Below are 21,772 nucleotides of genomic sequence, written 5' to 3'. Positions count from 1 at the left end.
CCCCCCCCCCCCCCCCCAAAAAAAGAAAATTCTTACTGCTTTCAAAGACACACAATGTTTCTAATTTTCAGAAATTTAACCTGCCTTTTTCTCCTTCCCTTCTAACATTTACTGTTCATGGTGAATGTTAAAGAACCAGTCATTTTATCTTATGAGCTTGGTCGCAATTTCACAGCTGGAGGCACCACTAAGCTCCCTAGCCAAGAGTCTGACGAGTGCATATTAACCCAGCTTGCCAAATCTCCCCTTTTGAAACGTAAAGGTCACACGTGTATGATAGAGACACGATGCTCTATTCAGCCTCTGTTAACCAATAATCGCTGCAGCTGACCACAATTCTCAGAAGAATGTGAAATGAGTTTGCTTCTCTCATTCTCTAAATGCAAAAGCCCAGCAGACTCAATCTGCCTCTGTGGCTGTTCATTAAACCAGAAGAGCTCTAATAGAGCAAGAGCAATCAGCCATGACTCTCTGTCATTCAGCTCTCAATACCCCACATCTGCCACATCTGCTTCAGACACACACACGCTTGCACACACACTGTGTGATTGAGTGTTGATATTCACCCATGTCTCATTCCAGATTGAAGGAACATCCAAAAAGTCCTTGAAACTTTCAAAATCTGAATATAATTTGGGGAGGCTTTGTGGCTCACTGCAGCTCGTTTGTCATTAAAAGCCTTCAGGGAAAACATATTTCTGCCTAAGCTGTAATTGTTGCAGCATTTTTCTGTGTTGAAGGAATAAATCATTTAACAATGAAAAGACATTTAAAAAAATGTTTCAGTTTTTTAGTGCATGCAATAAGAGTCAGTGGGTTCAATAAGTCAGTAAGTTCCTATTCAGTGTTATTTTAGTATTATTATCATACTATTATAGTATTTATTATTGTTTTGAATTAGCTTTTATTTTTATATTTTCAGTCTTCATATTAAAGTTAGTTTAAGTTTTTAATTTTAGTTCTAATTTTGTCATGTGCTTTATCATTTTTATTATTTGTTTGTTTTTATACTTCTATATTGCTTATATAAGCTTTGTGGGGAAGTAATGGCCTAATGGTTAGAGAGTCAGACTCGTAACCCAAAGGTTGCGGGTTCAAGTCTCGTACCGGCAGGGATTGTTGGTGGAGGGAGTGAATGTACAGCTCTCTCTCCCATCTTCAATACCACGACTGAGGTGCCTTGAGCAAGGCACTGAACCCCCAACTGCTCCCTGGGCGCCGCAGCAAAAAATGGCTGCCCACTGCTCCGGGTGTGTGTTCACAAGGTGTGTGTGTGCGCACTTTGGATGGGATAAATGCAGAGCACTAATTCCGAGTATGGGTCACCATACTTGGCCACATGTCTCGTCACTTATTTGTACAATTATTACAATTAATATAATTATAACAAGGCAATGTTTCATTTTTATTTACATTTTATTTTATTTCAATTACAGAAAAATAATTTTAGTTAGAACTAAACAAAATTTTATTTATAAAATTAGTTAGAATCATCTAGTTAATGATAACAAAACTGGCTCAATGTTGTTTTGAACATTACTGACTTTTATTGTATGGACAAAAGCAGAAGAAACATTCTTTAAAATATATTTTTGTTCCGCACAATAAAGAAAGTCATACAGATGAATCATGACAGAATTAAAATTTTTGGGTGAACCATTTATAACCAATGGAGCAATCTAAATGTGTGGATCTTACAGAGTTTAAACGGGAGCATACCGTGTTTTTCCATTGCGGAAACTGACACACATGCAGAGCAGGATGCAGAGCAGACCAAGACACACTCCAACTATGATACCAGTCACAGCATGGATATCCAGCTCTGTAGGAGAGTGATAAAGAGAGAGAGAGAAGGAGGCAGGAGGAAAAGACAGATAAAGAAAGACAGCAGAGTGGAAATAGCAAAAGAGAGAGAGAGAGAGAGAGAGAATGCAGAACAGAATTGTAAAAATCAGTCAGCGAGTAATTATACATAATTAAACTTCATAGTAATTCAATACAACTGAATCATGCTTAAGCATAACAATGTGTTATATTAATTATAAGTCATTATACGACTGGTGTATGTAAGTCTGTGTGATTTTTTGTGGCCAACTCCCCACAGACGGTGTGTTTGTCTGAGGCTGGACTGAATCACTTCACACTTCCTGTGGGAGTGCTATTAATTGAGTGTCAGTGATGGGCAGAGGCAGATGGCAGTCTCTACACACACACACACACACCTGTGACGCCTCATGCCGATTCAGAGAAACTTAACTGGCATTATAAACAAGGGTTTTCTTTGCCAAAGCAATAGAAAATATTAAATACACATGAAGATATATACAAGCATAAATCAGTGAAATTTGCAGGTTCATGTTTGTAAGCTATAAGCTTCCATTTTCTGATAGCAAATGTTCACATATAAGCCAAATTTTCTGTAGCTCAAAGAGTATTGCAAGGCCATGGGTTTGATTCAGTTGATTGTATACCTTGAATACGATGTATATCTCTTTGGATAAAAGCATCTACCAAAGGCACAAGTGCAAACGTAACAGAAATTTATAAATGTATTACATAAATGTAAAGATTCTGAGGTTTCAATTAGTAGCTATGGGAGATTGATTCTTTTATATTTAAAGTGAAATCAAGTTTACTTAAAAACAAATTATCACTGTAAAAACAGTAAAAAAATTTTTTTATGTTTTTGAAAGGAGTCTCTTATGCTCACAAGGATGAATTTATTTGCTCAAAAATACAGTAAAAACAGTAATATTGTGAAATAGTATGAAACATTAAAATAAAGATATTTTGATAAAAGGAAAATAATAAGGAATGCCATATATTTGAAACAGAAATCTTTTAACATCATACATTTCTTTATTATTACTTTTGATCAATTTAATGCTGAATAAAACTTAACAATGCTTAATTTCGTTTCTTTTTTTTCTTTCAGACCCCAATCTTTTGAACAATAGCGTATCTATTTACATCACAGGTAAAAAGTCACCTGGTAATTAAAAACAAAAAAACTGCAGGGTGATATTGGCGTACTGCTCTGAAAAGTGCAAATCATAAAATGCTTTATCGGATCTATAAATTAAATAAATTAATTAAACTAGCCAAAGCAATACTGCAAAGTACCAAGTAAATGGTGACCACAGAAACATAATATAAACCTTGTACACACACCCTTAAAAAAACCATACACTCAACAAATAGTGTGAAAACCTTTACATACACATACACACCATATTTCTTTGGAGGAGTATAGACATCCTTCACAGGTGAATATGGTCCCACCCCAACTTCAGTGCAAGCCCCCATCTTAAAATAATAACGTGTCCCACTCATCAGGCCTTGGGCCTCTGCACTGGTAACAGAACCTAAGGAAAGAGAGTGAGACAAAGAGAGATTTATCAGAGACATTATAAATTCTCATATGAAGTACAGCACCATTGTTGTTTGTGTATGTGTTTGTAGATTTACCATCATGTGTAAGGTTTATCCACAGGTGATCTGGATGGCTCATGTTGCCAGTGTAGAGGATCCAGTAGGTCAAAATGACACCATTTGGCTCCAGTGGAGGGCGCCAGCTCACCAGAACAGAGTATGAGTCCAGCACACTCAACTGCATGTCCAGAGGAGGAGAGGAGGGTCCTGTCATAAAAACACACGTTTATACCCGACACACAAGACACCAAAAAAGATAAGAGAAGCATAATAATTAAGAACGTTTTAGCTCTGAATCATTTGAATTAAACACAATTAAAAAAAAACTCCTTTACCCATTATTTCAGACTATTCATACTTAAAGGGGACATCGGATGCCAATTTCCCACAAGTTGGTGTGATTCTTTAGGTTTTTCATGAAATGCCTGCCAAATTCCTCAATGGTCGTGTAAAACAACACCCTTTTTACCTTGTCAAAAACAGCTCTGTTCACAGCGACCCGTTTCGGTGCATGTCTCTTTAAATGATAATGAGCAGTCGTGGGTGGGGCCTGAGCAGTATGATGTCATACTGCTTTGAAAATCAAAATGGCTTGATAATTGAGACTCTTTAGGTTTTATGAGGATTTAAAAAAAAAAAAAAAAGGAGTCATTGTAGGGTGGTTGTGTCCACACACTGCTAAGACACATTTACAAACACCATGTAAATGTGAATTTTGCATCCGATGTCCCCTTTAAAGTACTGTGGCATTCACAGTGGTCTTTACATGGTACGTCACGGTACAGTACTTTCAGAAATGCCATGGGACTACTTTGCTGTAAGTGTACTCTGAATGCACTAATATAATTGATTTTTATTGCTTTAAAAATTGCAAAGGGATTTATAGGATCAATAAATTAAATAAATAAACTAGCTGACACACTGGTACAACACTGCTTATTGATATCTGCTGCAAAGTACCAAAACAAAATAGTGACCACAGAAATGTAATAAATAAACCTTGAAAAACAAAACTTGAAGGTACACAACTTTTTAAAAAATCATACGCTCAACAAATAGTGAAAACTATTTACACTAAATATAACACTATAACACTAAAATGTTTTCAACAAATAACTTAAATTTCAGTCTGTTTCGGTCTGCATGGCTTCTAGAAACATGCACACAATGTCACATAGACTATTTTAATGCCAATTTTTGATCATTTTAGAAGGTTGACAGTAAAAATCACTATCCACTTTTATTGTATGGAAAGGAGCAGCTTGAACATTCTGCTAAACTCCTCATTTTGTGTTTCATGCTAAACTTGATTTTGAAAGCAATGCTTTGAGTGAATGATCCCCATTGTATGCCTAATATATTGTATTTTTGTGTGCTAATGCAACACAAATATCACAAACACACAAAAAAAGCAGTTTTCCTTTTGTAGAAAAAAAGTGTACGCCAAAAAAAGCACATTTAAAGGTTTGTAATGCTATAATGGTCTCAGCATGTGCGGTCTGGGAGATACAACGAGTATAATATCAGGTTTTTTTTAGAAGACCCCCCCCCAAAAGTAGATAAAGCTCCTCTCAGTTAGTCTGACACTAAATCTCTGTGGCAACATGCCCCTCCCCGCCATCACTTGGCTAGACTGACTGACAAGCTGAAAGACTCTTGGCCAACAAGAGGGGCAATTCCATCTGGGCTTTTAATTAAAGCCAATTATCTCCTTACACCTCTCCCTATTAATCCCCTAACTGTTAACCTAACACAAACACACTGACTCACACTGAGCCACACAACTCACACTCTCGCAATACACTCACATATACGTATTCATTCATCACTTCCCACTCAAAAAAACCCTAAAGACACTCACGCTTGTGTACACACTATAATTAAAGCTCTCGCTCATGCACGAACAAACACAAGACACAGTATGAACTCCCCCAAATTTACCCATGTGATTGACTCATGTGAAAAAGAGAATAAAGATCATATAACATCTTCATACTTCATATAACTTTCTTTTTCCCATATATTAGGTAGAAAGGCTCTTTTACAGCTCTGAAATGGGCTGTACTCACTGTCTGGAAGTGTGGACTCTTCCACTGTGCTGCTGAAAGGGCCACTCATATCAACTCCCTTAGACTGCACAGCAATTTCATAGCTGGTGAAGGGCTTTAGTGATTCCAGAAAAATCTCCTGAGAAGAGCTGAAATACAGTGAGGTACAGAAAAATGCAGTAAGAGGACCGGTTGACTGATAAAGGAGTCAATTAGTGCTATCTAGAGCAGCGTGGCTTAAATAAATCAGTCAAAAGTTTTGGGGAAAATGTAATGTTTTTGAATGAAGTCTCTTATGTTTACCAAGGCTGCATTTATTTGATTAAAAACACAGTAAAACAATCATATTTCGCAATATTATTACAATTAGAACAATTAGAAAAATAAACAGAAATAAATTAAAAACCAATTTGCTTTAATATATCGTGAAACGTAATTTATCCCTGTGATGGCAATGCTGAGTTTTCAGCATCATTACTCCAGCCTTCAGTGTCACATGATCCATCTGAAATCATTCTAATATGCTGATTAGGTGCCTCTAGAAACATTTGTTATTATTGAAAACAGTTGTGCTGCTTAATATTTTTTTGTGTAAACTGTGATTTACAGTATATATATTTTTTTCCAGGATTCTTTGATGAATATAATATTTACTAACATTATAAATGTCTTTACTGTCACTTTTGATTAATTTTTGATCAGTCATATAGCATATATAGAGAAAAATATCATAAAAATATATATAGAGAAAATGATAGGAATTAACTTAATAAATATTATATTCTATTATTAATTATAAATTCTGATCAATTTCAAAAACGCCAAAGATTGCCAAATAATTGCTGGATGAATGAATGCTTGGGTAAGAAAATGACTGAGCAAGTGAGCGTGCAATGATGTATGTGTGCCTTTAGTCTTTATTTCACAATGATTGTTTATAATCTGTCTATACATGACCATTATTGTGTATATGCCTGGTACCTGGTATAGTATGAGATCAGCGATGCATTGCGTAATCCTGCGGGGCTGCAGCGTATAGTGTAGTTGATGATTCGCACATTGCTAAAGTGCGGTTTCTCCCAGCGGAGCCAGATAGAGGTGGAACTGTTTGCTCGAGCTCTGATGCTGATGGGTGGCAATGGTGGGAGAGAGTCTGTCGTCCGCACTAAGAAAACGACACACACACACACACACACACACACAAATTTAGTGCGATTTAAATCTACAGGACAGCAAGATACAATTTGATCTCATCACAACCACACGCACCTCGGGTGAGCTTCTCTGTTCTGCCCTTCCAGACAGCAGGATAACCCTCAGTCTGTTTATTAAACGCCCAAACTTTCACCTCATACAGCTGATCAGGAGCTGAAACAATCAGGCAAATAAAACTTCACATGCTCATACTGGAAAACATTGCGCATACTTTGCATTCATGCTGGTGTAGGCCAGTGTTATTTTAGTATCAATAAGATAAATAACTGATATATAATAATAATTAGAATATTTTTTGTATAATTTTAATTTTAGTGAAAGTTTTAGTAATTTTGTCATTTAAAACTTTTTTTTTTTAATATACTGTATATTTTTTTGAAGCATACTTCCGTTTTACTTGTAGTAATTTAAGTGCAATTTAAGGCAACTAGCTGAAGTTTATTTTATATATTTTATTTTAATTAACATTTCGTTTATTTCAAGCAATGAAAGTTATTTTTTATGGCTTTAGTTTCAGTTAACTATATTAACCCTGGTGTAGACTGGTCTCTTGAGCAAGAATTGCATGAAAAATACTGTCTGAAGTCATGGGCAAACAGCCAATACAGCCAAAGCTGATCTTCAGTTTTTTCCTTTCTCAGATCCTTTTATAACGGCTGACAGTGACAGAGAGTCACTATCCACTAAGCACATCCAAAAATACAGTCCCTGCATTTAGCATCAAAGGAGCTGCTGTGTAAATGTGGCTATTATATTAGAAATGCAGTTTCAAGTATATTTGTGTGTGAGAGTATAGTTTATGTGAATGAAGTTACTGCTCAGCTCTCACCAAGGCCTGTGACCTCATGGTGTTTAACTCTCTTCCTCAGTTTGATCTGTTGAATCCTCTCGTTGATCATAGGCTTCTCCTCATTGGGCAGCTCCTCTCCATCCAACTCCCGCCAGGAAAGCTTATAACCGGTGATCTGAGTATGATTTGGTGGTGGCTGCCATGTGACATGGAGGGAATGCATTTTGGCTCTCACTTTGAGCTCAGTGGGAGCAAAGAGCACTGGGAAAGACAACAGAGGGAGACAACAGTGAGAACGGCGGTGTGTATTTTGTGTGAGCATGCTGGCAGGGCAGTACATAAGCAGTGGCGCCTCCAGGACAGTTTTAATGAAGGATGCTGAAAATTGCATACAAATTAAACTAGTATTTTAAACAACCAAAAAAGAAGCCTGCAAGCTTATTCAACTACAATAATTCATGTGGATCAGAATTATTAGATTTATTTTATTTTCCTACGTTTAACCTCCCGTTCAAGCTTTAAGAATAGACCTTGGGAAACAGCTAAAAATGAGAAAGTCCTAATAATTTAGCTTAAAAATAATTTACTTGATTAAAATTTTTAAGACAAAATTAAAATAATTAAAATTAAGATAATATGAATTAAAAAATTAAAAAATATAATTAAATAATCAATCATTCAAAATGGCTATGGATTGAACAGAAGATACACATATTCACTATCAGATTTTATACTAAAATTAGCATAACATCCATTAGCATTCAAGAGTTTGGGTACAATATGGTTTTTGGCAAAAAAAATAATAATACTTTTATTTAGCAGTGATACATTATATTGACCAAAAGGGACAACAAATACATTTATAATGTTACAAAAGATTCTTATTTTTAAATAAGTGGCAGTTTTTTTAACTTTCTATATGACAATTTCCACAAAAATATTAAGCAGCACAAATGTTTTCAACACTGATAATAACAAGAAATTATTCTTGAGCAACAAAGCAGCATACTGAAGACTGGAGTAAAATTCAGCTTTACCATCACAAGACTATATTTACATTTTTATCTTGTAATAACATTTCACAATATTACAGTTTTTACTGTAATTATTTTATCAGATTTTTATAAAATGCAGCGTTAAACAGTAGTGCATTTAGGACTTTGTACTTGACTATAGATTTGAACTTTGTTCCAGGACAGACAAGATCTAAACTACAAACAAAAAATTACTAGCATAAAGCATGTGGTGACATATGCTTACTTGAGTTTTTCATTTTTGGACCGTGTCTGATTATACAGTACATGTAGATATCACTAGAAAATCACTATTTAAATAACTAGAAAATCTGAAGTGAACCAAAAATGTATACAATCTTGGTGATTGTGAGACCAGTGGGGTGGTCAGTGTTGTTTTAGGGGATCAACGGCCCACCGGCCGCCCCTTAGAGGCACCACTGCATATAAGTTTAACCTTGTGCGAGTTGAAACTGGTATCAGTGTGCATATAGTGCATTTGCTTATGTGTGCGTGTTTATGTGTTTACTCACCCTGAGTAAGGTTTGGTGTGTGGTGCGAGGCCCACTCAGAAGACTGACTGAACCCAGCCCGCGTTCCCGCCACAATCCGGAGCTGGTACGTTTGATTTGGTTTCAGATCCCTTAGAGTCACCTGCGTCTCATTCCCACCCACTTCCACAGAGTAGATGTGATCCACTGGAGGGCACACACACACAAACACGTGCCAGAAAATAAGTATGCCAGTGAAAATAATTTCTGCAGCTGGCTGATAAAGAAGAACGAACAATGAATGTCTGAATTGAGTTTGCTTCTGTCTCTCAGTCTGCGTCACAGGCCATCAGACCGAATCTGTCTTTTGTTCCACCTTTATTGCTGTTTATTAAGCATCCAGAGCTCTAACAGAGCAGGAGCAATCAGCCATGTCTTTGTCATTCAGCTCAAAATACCCCAGACATGCCTGCTGCCCTACTAGCGACTACAGATAATGCACATACGAATTCAGCAGCCAACATGTATTTATCATGTTTCAAGGTCAAGGTCACATCTTGACCCTATAAATTCTACTGTATCATATTTTATATGCAAATTTCAAAGGCCTCCAAATTTTCAATATGATCAAAACTTTGCTGAAATACCTGTTGTATACAATCTACTACATACCTTTGTCGTCTGATTGATAGGTTGTGCTTTTTAGCAAGTAAAAGGCCTTTTATGCCGAGTTCACACAGCACGATTTTCAAACTTGTCGGATCGCCGTTGTTTTCACACTGCATGACTATCTGGGGTAGCATTCAGTTGCTGCTGTGTTCACATTGCATGATGGATCGGTGACAGGAGGTTACACACTGCATGACTTCACAATAGGAAGAATCGCCGACAGCTCTGTCTGGTTCGCAAACTATATTTCACAACAAAACACACGCGAGAAGTGATAAGAAATAACGTGAGAACCCGCGTGCGTCAGACCGGAGTTTTCGAGCGAGACTGGAATTATTTAAAAATATATATATAGCCCGCAAATTGTCTGTGAGCTGATTTCCAGCTACAAGGAGAAAAATAAAAACAGATTATGCAGGAGGGAGATGCAGGGAACAGGGATTGGGTGTTCTGCAAAAGAGAGCTGGAGGTAAATAATTTTGCAGTAGTTCTGCTGATGTTATGCTGATGTTTTGGCTGGTCAAGCAAATGTTTGTGCTTGTTTCTGTATGATATAATTGTTCATATATCTATTAAAATACTGATATTCTGGTCTATAACTCCTCCCCGAACTTCCCTCTGCCCTGTATCTTGGTCTCTCATTGGCTGTAGGTCATCGCCGATGTAGTTTTCAGTCAGAAATCATTGCACACAGCGAGATTGTGATTAGCATGCCAAATATTTTGCGGATATAATCAGAGGCAAATATTCCCTCAGATTGCATCTTTGATAATTCACACTGCGTGATTGTCACTCGCGTGAATGAGCCTCGGGCATTTGTCTGCGATTTCGCAAAACCTGTCGGCGAGTGAAAAATTGGGCTAAAATCGGGCAGTGTGAACTCGGCATTAGCTTAATTCTAAAAACGCCTCCTTAAGGTCATGGTACACACGTCTTTTTACTGTGCCCCCACTACAAAATATATGATCATAAACCTAAGCAATATATATATATATATATATATATATATATATATATCAGCAGCTGCACAAAATTGCATTTTTGGGCCTTTGAACAAAGTCTATGTTTTTTTTTGTGCTATATTAGCCATAAAAGCCTGATGTATCAAATATGATACTAAACAAAAACACATATGCAAACCTTTTTTTTTTTACTATTTTTTGTAAACGTTTAATAAATTCTTCCATTTCAAAAAATGTCATTTGTCTGACTATTAATTCATATGTCAGGCTTTATGGGGCTACCAAGAACACAAGGTCAGTAGGTGGCGCTGTCTTACCCTGCTCCAGCGCTCTGTAGTCAATGCGGTAGCGTGTGATGGCTCCGCGGCTCAGCTGTGAGGACAGAGGCAGCCACATGGCTCTGATGTCAGTGGGAGATGTGCTCAGCAGGGACAGCTGTGGAGAAGCGCTGGGAACTGCAGAGAACACAAAGCAAACAAAGATTTACAAAACATGCCCTAAATGATGTACTACATACTATGCATTTATACTATGCGCTACGTATTCTGTCGTCTAGTGTATTCCTTTTATAAGGTTATTAGATCAGGCCCTTTCTTTCGGAACATGCTTCACAACTCCTTGTTCAAGCTCTTGTTCTGTCCAGGCTGGACTATTGCAATGCTCTCTTGGCAGGTCTTCCAGCCAGTTCTATCAAACCTTTACAATTAATCCAGAACGTGGCAGCAAGATACATTTTTAATGAGCCAAAAAGAATGCAAGTCACAACTCTGTTTATCAATTATAGCTGAGTATAAAATAGCAGCTCGCATAAAATTCAAGGCAATGATGTTTGCCTACAAAACCACCACTGGCTCTGCACCCCTTTAACTAAATTCACTACTTCAGACTTATGTGCCCTCTAGAAGCTTGCGTTCTGCAAGTGAACATCGCTTTATTGTGCCATCCCAAAGAAGCACAAAATCACTATAACTTCAAAGTGGCACAGAATAGTGCAAAAGTATGCACATTAGGATGCACCTAGTGTCTATTGCACAAAGAGGTCATTTATTTTACTCTGGCCACCAGAGGGCACCCATATGAACGAAAATTGCTATTATATATCAACCTCATTTTGCTACACAAAATTAGGCTATTTTCTGTAAATGTGCTAAGCTTCCTATTCATCAGGTGCTACAGGTAAATAACCAGAAGAATAAAAAAGTGCAGCAAACAGTAAAACTATTTTCACTACAAACCAGTGCATTTGCGATTATTTTAAAATACAAAAATAAATTAAAATACAAATACGAGTCTGCAACATCAAGCAGCATAACAGGCAGTTTTTTGTACAGCTAAAATAATTGGAAGTGGCTGGCATTGAAAATCTTGCACATTCAATAAAAAATTGGCAGCGCCAGCTACGTTCTCTTATGTTAAAAAAAATTGTGGATAGCAACAAATGAAATAGCAATCTGTTCGTTTCAGAAATGCTGTGAGTTTGCCATTTTGCCATTGTCATTCCATCTCTGAATATTTGATTCCATCTTTCAAATTACTAGCATTGCGATCAAAATTGCACTAAAAACAATGGTTAACTCTAGCACATTGCATGCAGCATTTACAGTATGTGAGGTGTTACATAATAGTTATTAATAAGCTGTTCATGTATTCCATGCATAAACCATGCAGATTGTAGACAGCATACAGTACATATCATAGAAATAGCACAAGTATAGCATGCTATTCTGAACATAGCTTGTGAACCTTTAGTAAGGCAGAAAACCAAGTGTGCTTTTGTGCCAATTAGTCAATCCACATTGCTTTGCATTTAAAGGAATAATTCACCCAAAAATGAAAATTGTCATCATTTAGTCTATCTTATGTTGAACATAAAAGAAGGTATTTTGAAGAATGCTGGTAATCAAACAATTGATGGTCCCCATTGACTTCCATAGTATTTATTTCCCTTTGGAAGTCAATGGAGACCAACAACTGTGTGGTACTTCAACATTTTTCTAAATATCTTCTTTTGTGTTCAACATAAGAAAGAAACTTATACAGATTTGGAATGACATGAGGGTGAGTAAAAGATGACCAGGTTTTCATTTTTTGGTGAACTATTTCTTTAAAACCTGACCTCTCCCCACCAGTCAGTGCTCACCGTCCTCTAGCGTCTCCACTGTAACGGGCTGTGACGGGCGGCTGGCACCCATGGGCGAGTAGGCCACTACATAGAAGGTGTAGGCTGTGTGAGGGAGCAGCTCCTTTACGTGCAGCTCTGTTGTGTCATTATTCACCGCAAACTGATACTCCATGTTGTCTGAGCCTGTCAACACATAAATAGTGCATTTGCTTTTTAAACATTTGATCGTAGCCAAAATATTGTTTCTGACAGTCCTTGTGTATATGTGTTTCTAAATGAAGGAAGCGTGACCCCATCAATAACAGCCAGAGCTTACATATGGCTTGTGGTTCTGTACAGCCACAATCTATGAAGTGGATTGGCTTCGGTAACGTAATGAGACAGGATTTTTCTCTGTGGACTGATCCACTTAAGCTGGCTACACTCAGTGTAATGAGAAACACTGCAGGTCAAACAGGGACAAAACAGGAAAGTGCTCACAGAAAGTTTTTTTTTAATTTAAGAACAAATTAACGTTCTTTAAAATTAAACCAGTGTTATTATAGTATTATTTCTATACCATTATAGCATTTATCAGTTTATTTCACATTTCACTCATTATCACATTTCCAGTTTTCAGTTTATTTTTTGTGCTTTTGTAATTTTTATTTTATTATTTTCCGATTAAGTTTTAATTTATTTGTAGTATAGTTTTAGTCATTTTAGTTCTTCAACTTAGTATAATTATTAACTATATGGCAATGTGTAGTTGAAGGGTTTAGTTCAACCAAAAATTCTGTCATTAATTACTCACCCTTGTGTCTTTCCAAACCTTTAAGACCTTTGTTAACAAATTAAGATATTTTTGATTAAATCTGAGAGCTTTCTGACCAAGCATTGACAGTAATGTAACTGAAATGTTCCTAGACCCAGAAATGTAGTAAGGATATCGTTAAAATAGTCCATGTAGCATCAGTGGTTCAAACGTAATTTAATGAAGCTACAAGAATACTTTTTGTGTGCATAAAAAAAAAATTTGTATTCAACAATTCTTCTCTTCCATGTCACCGTACTCCGCCATTAACGAGAGTAGCACAAAGCTTCGTAGAATTATGGTTATGTCACATGGACAGTTTTACAGATGTCCTTAATACGTTTTTGTGCCTGGGAACATTCCAGTTGCGTTACTGTCTATGCAGGGTCAGAAAGCTCTCGGATTTCATTACCAATATCTCAATTTGTGTTCTGAAGATGAACAGGGTTGAAACAACATGAGATTGAGTAATTAATGACAACATTTTGTTGTTTTTTTGGGTGAACTAACCCTTTAAATATACATTATGCATTTTGCATTAGTATTTTATAAATATTAATTGATATGTTACAACATTATAAAGTATCTCACCATTAGGCAACAGAATGGTATTTTTTTACTCCCCGTTCTGAAATTTTAAATACATAAAAATACACTTTCTCTCACCTGCTGTGCATTGGTAGTGTACTGAAAAGCCAATGATCTGGTCACTATTATGTTCAGGTGGGTCCCAGTTGAGCAGGGCAGAAGTGCTAGAGTGGGGTATGGCCGACACATGACGAGGAGGGCTAGGCAGACCCTCCCTCACGATGACGGACAGTTTGGCAGTGGCACAGGCGGTGCCCAGGCTGTTGGCAGCAATACACTGGTAGTATCCCGCATCATCCAGCCGCAGCTGGTTGATGAGCAGAACTCCAGGGTTCTGAGTCTTAACCCGGGCATTAGACTGGACCGGTTCACCATTCTTCAGCCAGCGCAGAGCAGGGGGAGGGTCACCAGAACTATTACACACAAACCGAGCTGTATTCCCTCGGGACAAGGACACCGCCTCTGGGGGCTGGAAGATGACTGGTGGAGCTGGGCAAAATGAATTGGAAAAAAAGACAGTGGGAAAAGTGGAGATATAACTTATTAATGCATTAGGTACCGTGAGCTACAACTTAAAAATGTAGGTTAATGTTAATATAAATGTACTATTTTAAATTTACTCACCCTCAGGCCATCCAAAATGTACATGAGTTGGTTCATCAGAATAGATTTGGAGAAATTTACCATTACATCACTTGCTGACCAATAGATCCTCTGCAGTGAATGGGTGCCGTCAGAATGAGAGTTCAAACATCTGATAAATACATCACAATAATCTACAAGTAATCCACACTCAGTCCACTCCTCCATTTCTGTTTTTATTAGATGTTTGAACTCATATTCTGACTGCAGAAATCATCCAAATCTGTTCAGATAAAGAAACAAATTCACCTACATCTTGGACGGCCTGAGGGCGAGTGAATTTTCAGCTAATTGAAATTTTTGAGTAAACTATTCCTTTAACTTATGTTAAAGTTAACTTAAAAAGTTAAACTTAAAAAATGTGTATATAGAAATGAACACTAAGATTAATTTATTGTTTATTGCAAGTTCATATTAGCTATTGTATTAACTACAGGTGATACAGAATAAGTGTTACAGAAATCATGTGTAAATCAACCAATGGGTAAAAACCACTCCATTACACTCTTAAAATGAGTCATATTGTAGGCTCAAATATGTCAGGAAGCTATAAACTTACTTTAACATAATTTCTCAAGGACAAAAAAAAATAAAATCTACTACTATTTTTTTCCCCTGCAAAACAGATGGGCATCGATTAGATGAAGCCTCCCCTAGTGCGTAAAAAAAACTTCTTGCTGTAAAGGTTGGAGCATATTTTTGGGAGGAATAATTATACAATACTTCCATGCAGAACATTTCTTGTCTGTTTTATGTTGTTGGTTGAGATTGCTTCTAAAATAAGTTTTCCTTATGAAATTTCTTCATTTACCAAGCACCTAGCTAGATCAAAAGATCAGTCAGTGTATGCACTGCATTTAGTGTATGCATGGCCACAAAGTTCCTCTATGGTCTGACCACAACACACAGTTGGAGCTGTTGTTCAAACAACCTCATTAGATAGCGTTTAGCAATGGAATCACTTAAATGTGCAGTTCAGATCCTTGTGATTCTTCCAGTGACCATTTATTGTTTTTTCTCATTGCACATGGACAATATGTATGTATGCGTATCTTCTTCCTTGCTAAAATTTGCATCTGTTTTGGACAAACACAGATACAAGAAGTACTACCTAAACTAATAAATAATAGTACTGTCATAATGGTTTTGCTACCATGGTGTGTGTGTGTGTGTGTGTGTATGTATGTATGTATACCATTTATATATACCGTCTATGAATTTTACATCCAGTCAGCCAGGTCAGCAACCATCTGTTTTTTTTTTACTAGAAAGCTTATTGATTTTAATCATGGTGACGAGGGGATTTTATCATATATTTTATAATGCAGGGGAAAAGAAACTGGCAACCACACAGTTCTTGAACAAATATTCAAAACCTAACAGCCATTAAAACTACAAGCCAATTAATTTTTTTGTGCTTGATAAATAAGATATACAGCTTCCCATATGTTGGAATCACTGATTCTGAATCAGTAAGACTCATTGTATATTTTGTTGCATTTACAATCACTCAGTAATGTATCCAGTATTTATTCAGAATATGCAGGATCCATTAAAAGGAAAACACACTATTACCCAGAACTCGAAGTTCAGCGGGAGATGAGACGAAATCTCTGGTCTTGGGTTTGTTGGCACGACACACATACACTCCAGCATGGTGACTGCGGGTGTCAGGAATCACTAGGTTGGTTGCCAAGACAACCACATCTGTAGCTATAGGCTTCCCATCTATGCATCCCAAAGGAGTGGTTGTGTAAAAAGAAGGCAAAAAATGAAAATGAAAATGAAAAATTGATTAATCAAGACTGAGCAAGCAGGGACATTTCAAATTTGAAGTATACAGCTGTCAATATGAAAAATATGACTTTTTTAAGGATGTAACCATGTCACTAGGTGGATCCAAGTCTCATGTACTATTAATAAAAATGTAATTAAAAAACATTAACAAAAATTTTAAGTTTTTAAAGAAACAAATAACAACATTTAATTCTGTCATCAATTACTCACCCTCATGTTGTTCCAAATGCAAAAACAATGAATAGGTTTAATGGTTACACTTTATTTTAAGGTGTCCTTGTTACAGTGTAATTATTCACTTAAGCACTAAGTAATATTAATCTACTACATGCACTTACTATAAGGTTAGGGTTAGGGTTAGGATTAAGGTGTGGTTTAGGATTACTTGCATGTAATTATGCATAATTTATTGTTTTTATAATAATAAGTACATGTAACGTGTAACAAGGACACCTTAAAATAAAGTGTTACCGCTTTAATATTCCAATAAAGGATGCAAACATCAGCAGTGTCTATATAACATTTCTCATTCTGTAACCCATGCCAGAAAGAAAGGAAGTCTTTTGTGTCTGAAGCAGCATGAGGGTCAAAAATGATGCAAATTTCTAATTTTGAATTATAATGGTGTGCAAGGCACATCATGAACCAGCAGAGGTCAGTACAGCACTGGAGCACTTGGTACAGCGTGCATTAACGATTCCTAGACACTGACCGTCTGCGGCTGCCATATTAGCGCTCAAACAAAGAAAAAAGACACCTCATGAATTTTTACAACATCTTGTTAATTTTTCATGAAACCTAATGAGAATAATGCTCTCAGTTATTGGCATTATTGTGGGGGAAAGAGGACAAAATGAGGTCCGTAATGAACCTGGATGGAGGCAGTAACAGTGGGGGTGAAGGGTGGGTGTGTAGTTGGGGTGTCTGCAGCAAAGCCACGTGTCTATAAACCAAACATATAAGCTCACCTATAAATCACAATTTGTGTGCTTCATTTACATTTTCCTATGTAAGCACTCAAAAGTTGACAGTGAACACAGCACTAATTACATTTCGGTCATTCAGCTGACACTTTTATCCAATACAACAATGCACGTATTACAAGCACAACGTCTGCTAATCAACCAGGGGTTCAAGTGCTTTATTCAAAGGAACAGTAATGCTTGTTTAAAGATTTTGAACCTGTCGGGGTTTGAACTTACTAGGCTCTCCGACTCGCAAATGGCTGCAATATAACAAAGAGTGAAAAATTTAAGGGCGTCTGAATACTTTCCGTACCCACTGTATATATTCAGTATATACACTTTGGGTCGACAATGATTGTGTTTCAATGTGGTCTATAAATACAATTTGACTATAAACTATAGATTCAGTGGTAAAGGCCTGTTCCTGTGGCCTCATAAGAGCCCATATGAATTCAGTAGACACCCACAGATCATAATGAAGTAAAACATAAGTGTGCAGCTATGGATACAGTATGACGGTCATAAATGAATCACTCTGATTACATACAGCAGCAATCACATAGGCAGGAGAGCACAGGGATTTAAAATAGGTCAGATTTCTGAGGCTACAGGGTGCACCGTGTAAAAGCAATGTGAGTGTGTGTTTCTGTATTTAAGCAGGTACACCAGTGAACGTGTACCTGTGGTTAAAACAAACCCGATACTGAGAACAGCAGACCACGAAGACCCACTTGAAGAACAGCAAAAGTTTGCTTATAAGGCTTTTTTAAGATTAAGTGAGTGTTTAACAAAATATTCAGTATCAAGCAGAATGCTGATGAGCCAAACTACAGCTTCCCATTGCAGTGAGATGAGATACCTGCTTCGCACACACTCATAAAGACTGATACTGTGTACTTGAGCGGTCTGGTCTCAGGGGCAAAAGATGCATTGCATTCACAAAGCAAAACTACGATTTCCTCAAGGTGAAGACTGCTCTCTTTTAATCTGTCTTTCTCTCAATTCAGCATGATTTTATCGGCATTACTGAAAATATTACATATTAACAAAGCAGAGGATGTATGTAAAAATAGAACAATACATTAAAAGGTAAGTTAGACAACAAGTAACATAAGAACGACTTACATGAATGACTGAAATGTTTATGTAACAATAAAGGCCATTTTCATTACATAAGATGTCTACATATACACGCAGACACACAGGGTCACCATGGTGAAGAAAAGCGTACAGAAAACATACTGGGATAATACATATTTAGTCACAGACTTGCAGACAGTGATGTGAAAACACATCTAGCAGCCAGTGTTGCTCTACGTCCTTCTCCTGTCATGATTGAAAAGCTGCTTGGGATTCTTCAATTCTTTGCCAATTTAATAATAAAAGAAAAACAATAAGATGACAGACAGATAAATAAACGAATAAATAGCAATTGTGTTCAGTGAATCTATAACTTCTCCTTTTTTCTCATTCTACTTTTCTTTCTCTCATTCCATCTCTATTTGTAAAGGTGCAGTCCTATTAACCAAATTTTGAGGAAATTCCACAGACAAAAAACATTGTTCAAACTTCAGCAATGCATGAAGAGCAGCTCACATAGAAGTCCCTTTCAACATCTTTCACCACTAAAGTAATTTTGTTTTCCTCCATAAAGAGAGAGAAGAAGCTTTATGAAGCAACTGATACAAATAAAAGGGTTGAAAGCGCAAATAGGAGTAAAAGAGAAGAAGAGGGAGAACGATGAATGTGGAACAATTAGAGAGATGGCTTAAAAGATGAATGTGTGAGACGGAAACCACACACACACACACACACACAGAAAATCATTGAGGTCTCTGGCTGATAACGCAGAAACATAATGGAAATGAGCAAAGGTCAGCATAGACATTTAAGTCATTCAGAGGTGTGTGTGTGAAGAGGGTTAGAGGCTGAGACTGACTTCATAGCATTACCGATCTGTCTCCCTCGTCTTCCCACACTCCCTTTTATTTCATTTAGTTCTTTATCTCTCTAGCTTTCTCTGTCTTTGATCCTCATCTCATTCCTCTCTTCCATCCCTCCTTTTGCACCCTCCATTTCATCAGCCAAGCAGCCTTAAGGACAGCAGGAAATCAATTCTGCCTGCAACACAGACCACCTCTGCAGAGGACACTTATACACACACACACACACACACATACACACACAACATTGAAAGTGCCACTGCAGATATTCAAACTTTACTTCAAACAAAAAGACTGGAGAAGAACAACAAAACTGGTATTTTTCACAATTTAAGGGGTCATTTCATAAGGAATCACATTACCATTATTCTTCTGATATAAAATTGCTCAGAGTTTTATGAAAATATACTGTTACTTTCATTCAAAAATCAAAAATTTGCACCAACAACCATTTATTTTTACAGATCAGGACAATTCAGTGTTTAGAAATCTGGTCATTCATCACAGTAAAGCAATCTGCTTGTTAACCTGCCATGTAATGAATGCTGTTTCCGGCCTCCACTCTTTCAATTGGGAATACTAGCTCAACATGTCAGGGTCCCGCCCTGACAGTCATGTCTGTTCTGTCTTTGTTTAGCATTTCCTTGTTTGTCTTGAGTCTGAGCACATGGCTTTGTCTTTATTTATGTTGGCCATGTGCTCCTCTCGTCATGCCCCCTTGTTTCCCTCTGCCACGCCCCCTTGTTTAGTCCTAGTCTAGTCCTCGTTAACTTGATTATGTCCACCTGTTCCTCGTAGTCGGTGTGTTATTTTGCTGCTGCCTGTTCTCTCTTGTGGCCTTGTCTTGTGTGTCGTGTTATGTCTTGTGTTGGTTCCAGTTCTGTGTCCTGAATCCCTCCTGGCTGCTGTTCTCAAGACCTGGCTATCTGACTGGACTGGTATCACTACAGCTCAAAGTATCAAGCCCTGGATTCTCAAGCTGCTGCCTGAGATCCAGTGTTCTCATTGACTGGGGCTGCTCTATCTCCTTTGTTCTCCAGCAGAACTTTGTCCAGGCCTGACCAGGGACTAGCGGACTGCCCTTTCCTATTGTTTGGACTCTCACATGTGCCCTGATAATCCTTGTCTTGTCAATAAACCGCACTCCCTTGATCATTCTGCATCTGGGTCACTCTCTCTCTGACAGAACCGTGACACAACAGCAACATTTATGGTAAGCTTTTAAAAACTCATGATGTACACTACAGTTTCCAAGCTTAAGGTATCCCGGACACCAATATTTTAATGATTCAGAAAAGATGAATCACTGTCTGGCCAGCAGAGATTTCCATATGGAGATAAAGGTTTGAATCATGACATTTTGGTAGCATTACAGCACATTGTGAGCGTATATTACCACCTTATGTTGTGACTGATGTGTGACGTCAGCCAAGTGGATTGGGGGTGGGGGGAGTAGAATAGATATTATCATTGGTAAACAATGATACAAGTAAAATGCCACTGCCACATTGCAAGTCCATCTTAAAGGCTTTACTTTAAACAAGGTTTCTGATCTGATTTCAGTCTGATATTAAAGGGATAGTTCACCCAAAAATTAAAATTCTGTCATTAATTACTCACCCTCATGTCGTTCCAAACCCGACGGGATGAGGAGAAAAATTGGTGAATAAAATCGTTACTTTTGTTTTTGCGCACAAAGTATTCTCGTCGCTTTGTAAAATTACGGTTGAACCCCTGATGTCACACAGACTATTTTACCGATGTCCTTACTACGTTTCTGGATCTGGGAACATTGCAGTTGCATTGCTGTCTGTGGAGGGTCAGAGAGCTCTCGGAATTCAACAAAAATATCTTAATTAGTGTTCCGAAGATGAACGAAGGTCTTATGGATTTGGAACGACATGAGAGTAAGTAGTTATAGACCATTTTTATTTTTGGGTGAACTGCCCCTTTAACAGATTAACAGGCAGTTAAAAACTACATTGGCAAACCAGCAAAGTTCATTTCACATACAAAAAGACTACACTCTAAGAAAAATATGGTGCAGTGTATTGTGTTAATGTTAAGAATGTTCTGTATTGATTTTTCACAGGTGATTTAAATTACACATTGCACTGTTGTGTTTAAGAGCTGAAGGAAATGTCTAAACTTAACTGGAAAAAAGTCAATACCCATTTTTCTATAGATTTTTTTTCATCCGGTGCACCTGGATAGCAAAACATACCGTTCAATTCCAACAGACTGAACTGAACTGAACTCTGAATAATCACTGACTTCTGAACGTCCATTGCTGTGTGAGTCA

At 37.3% G+C, this 21,772-nt stretch overlaps 1 protein-coding gene across 1 annotated transcript in view; it reads right to left on the bottom strand.

The window, feature by feature from the left end:
* Positions 1-21,772, bottom strand: part of LOC107554907 (immunoglobulin superfamily DCC subclass member 4-like) — a 77,894-nt gene that overhangs the window by 14,284 nt on the left and 41,838 nt on the right. The window contains exons 5-16 of the mRNA XM_016237562.1: positions 16,341-16,493; positions 14,202-14,612; positions 12,761-12,925; positions 10,938-11,075; positions 9,032-9,196; positions 7,525-7,746; positions 6,750-6,848; positions 6,462-6,645; positions 5,502-5,629; positions 3,469-3,639; positions 3,231-3,365; positions 1,720-1,822 (exon numbers count right to left, since the gene is read on the bottom strand). Coding sequence (XP_016093048.1) covers positions 1,720-1,822; positions 3,231-3,365; positions 3,469-3,639; positions 5,502-5,629; positions 6,462-6,645; positions 6,750-6,848; positions 7,525-7,746; positions 9,032-9,196; positions 10,938-11,075; positions 12,761-12,925; positions 14,202-14,612; positions 16,341-16,493 — 2,074 coding nt within the window. The remainder of the gene's footprint in view (positions 1-1,719; positions 1,823-3,230; positions 3,366-3,468; positions 3,640-5,501; positions 5,630-6,461; positions 6,646-6,749; positions 6,849-7,524; positions 7,747-9,031; positions 9,197-10,937; positions 11,076-12,760; positions 12,926-14,201; positions 14,613-16,340; positions 16,494-21,772) is intronic.

The sequence above is a fragment of the Sinocyclocheilus grahami genome, unplaced genomic scaffold (assembly GCF_001515645.1).
Source record: "Sinocyclocheilus grahami isolate Dianchi unplaced genomic scaffold, SAMN03320097.WGS_v1.1 scaffold518.1, whole genome shotgun sequence".
Classification (NCBI taxonomy): Eukaryota; Metazoa; Chordata; class Actinopteri; order Cypriniformes; family Cyprinidae; genus Sinocyclocheilus; species Sinocyclocheilus grahami.
This window is presented reverse-complemented; position numbering and strand designations above follow the sequence as displayed.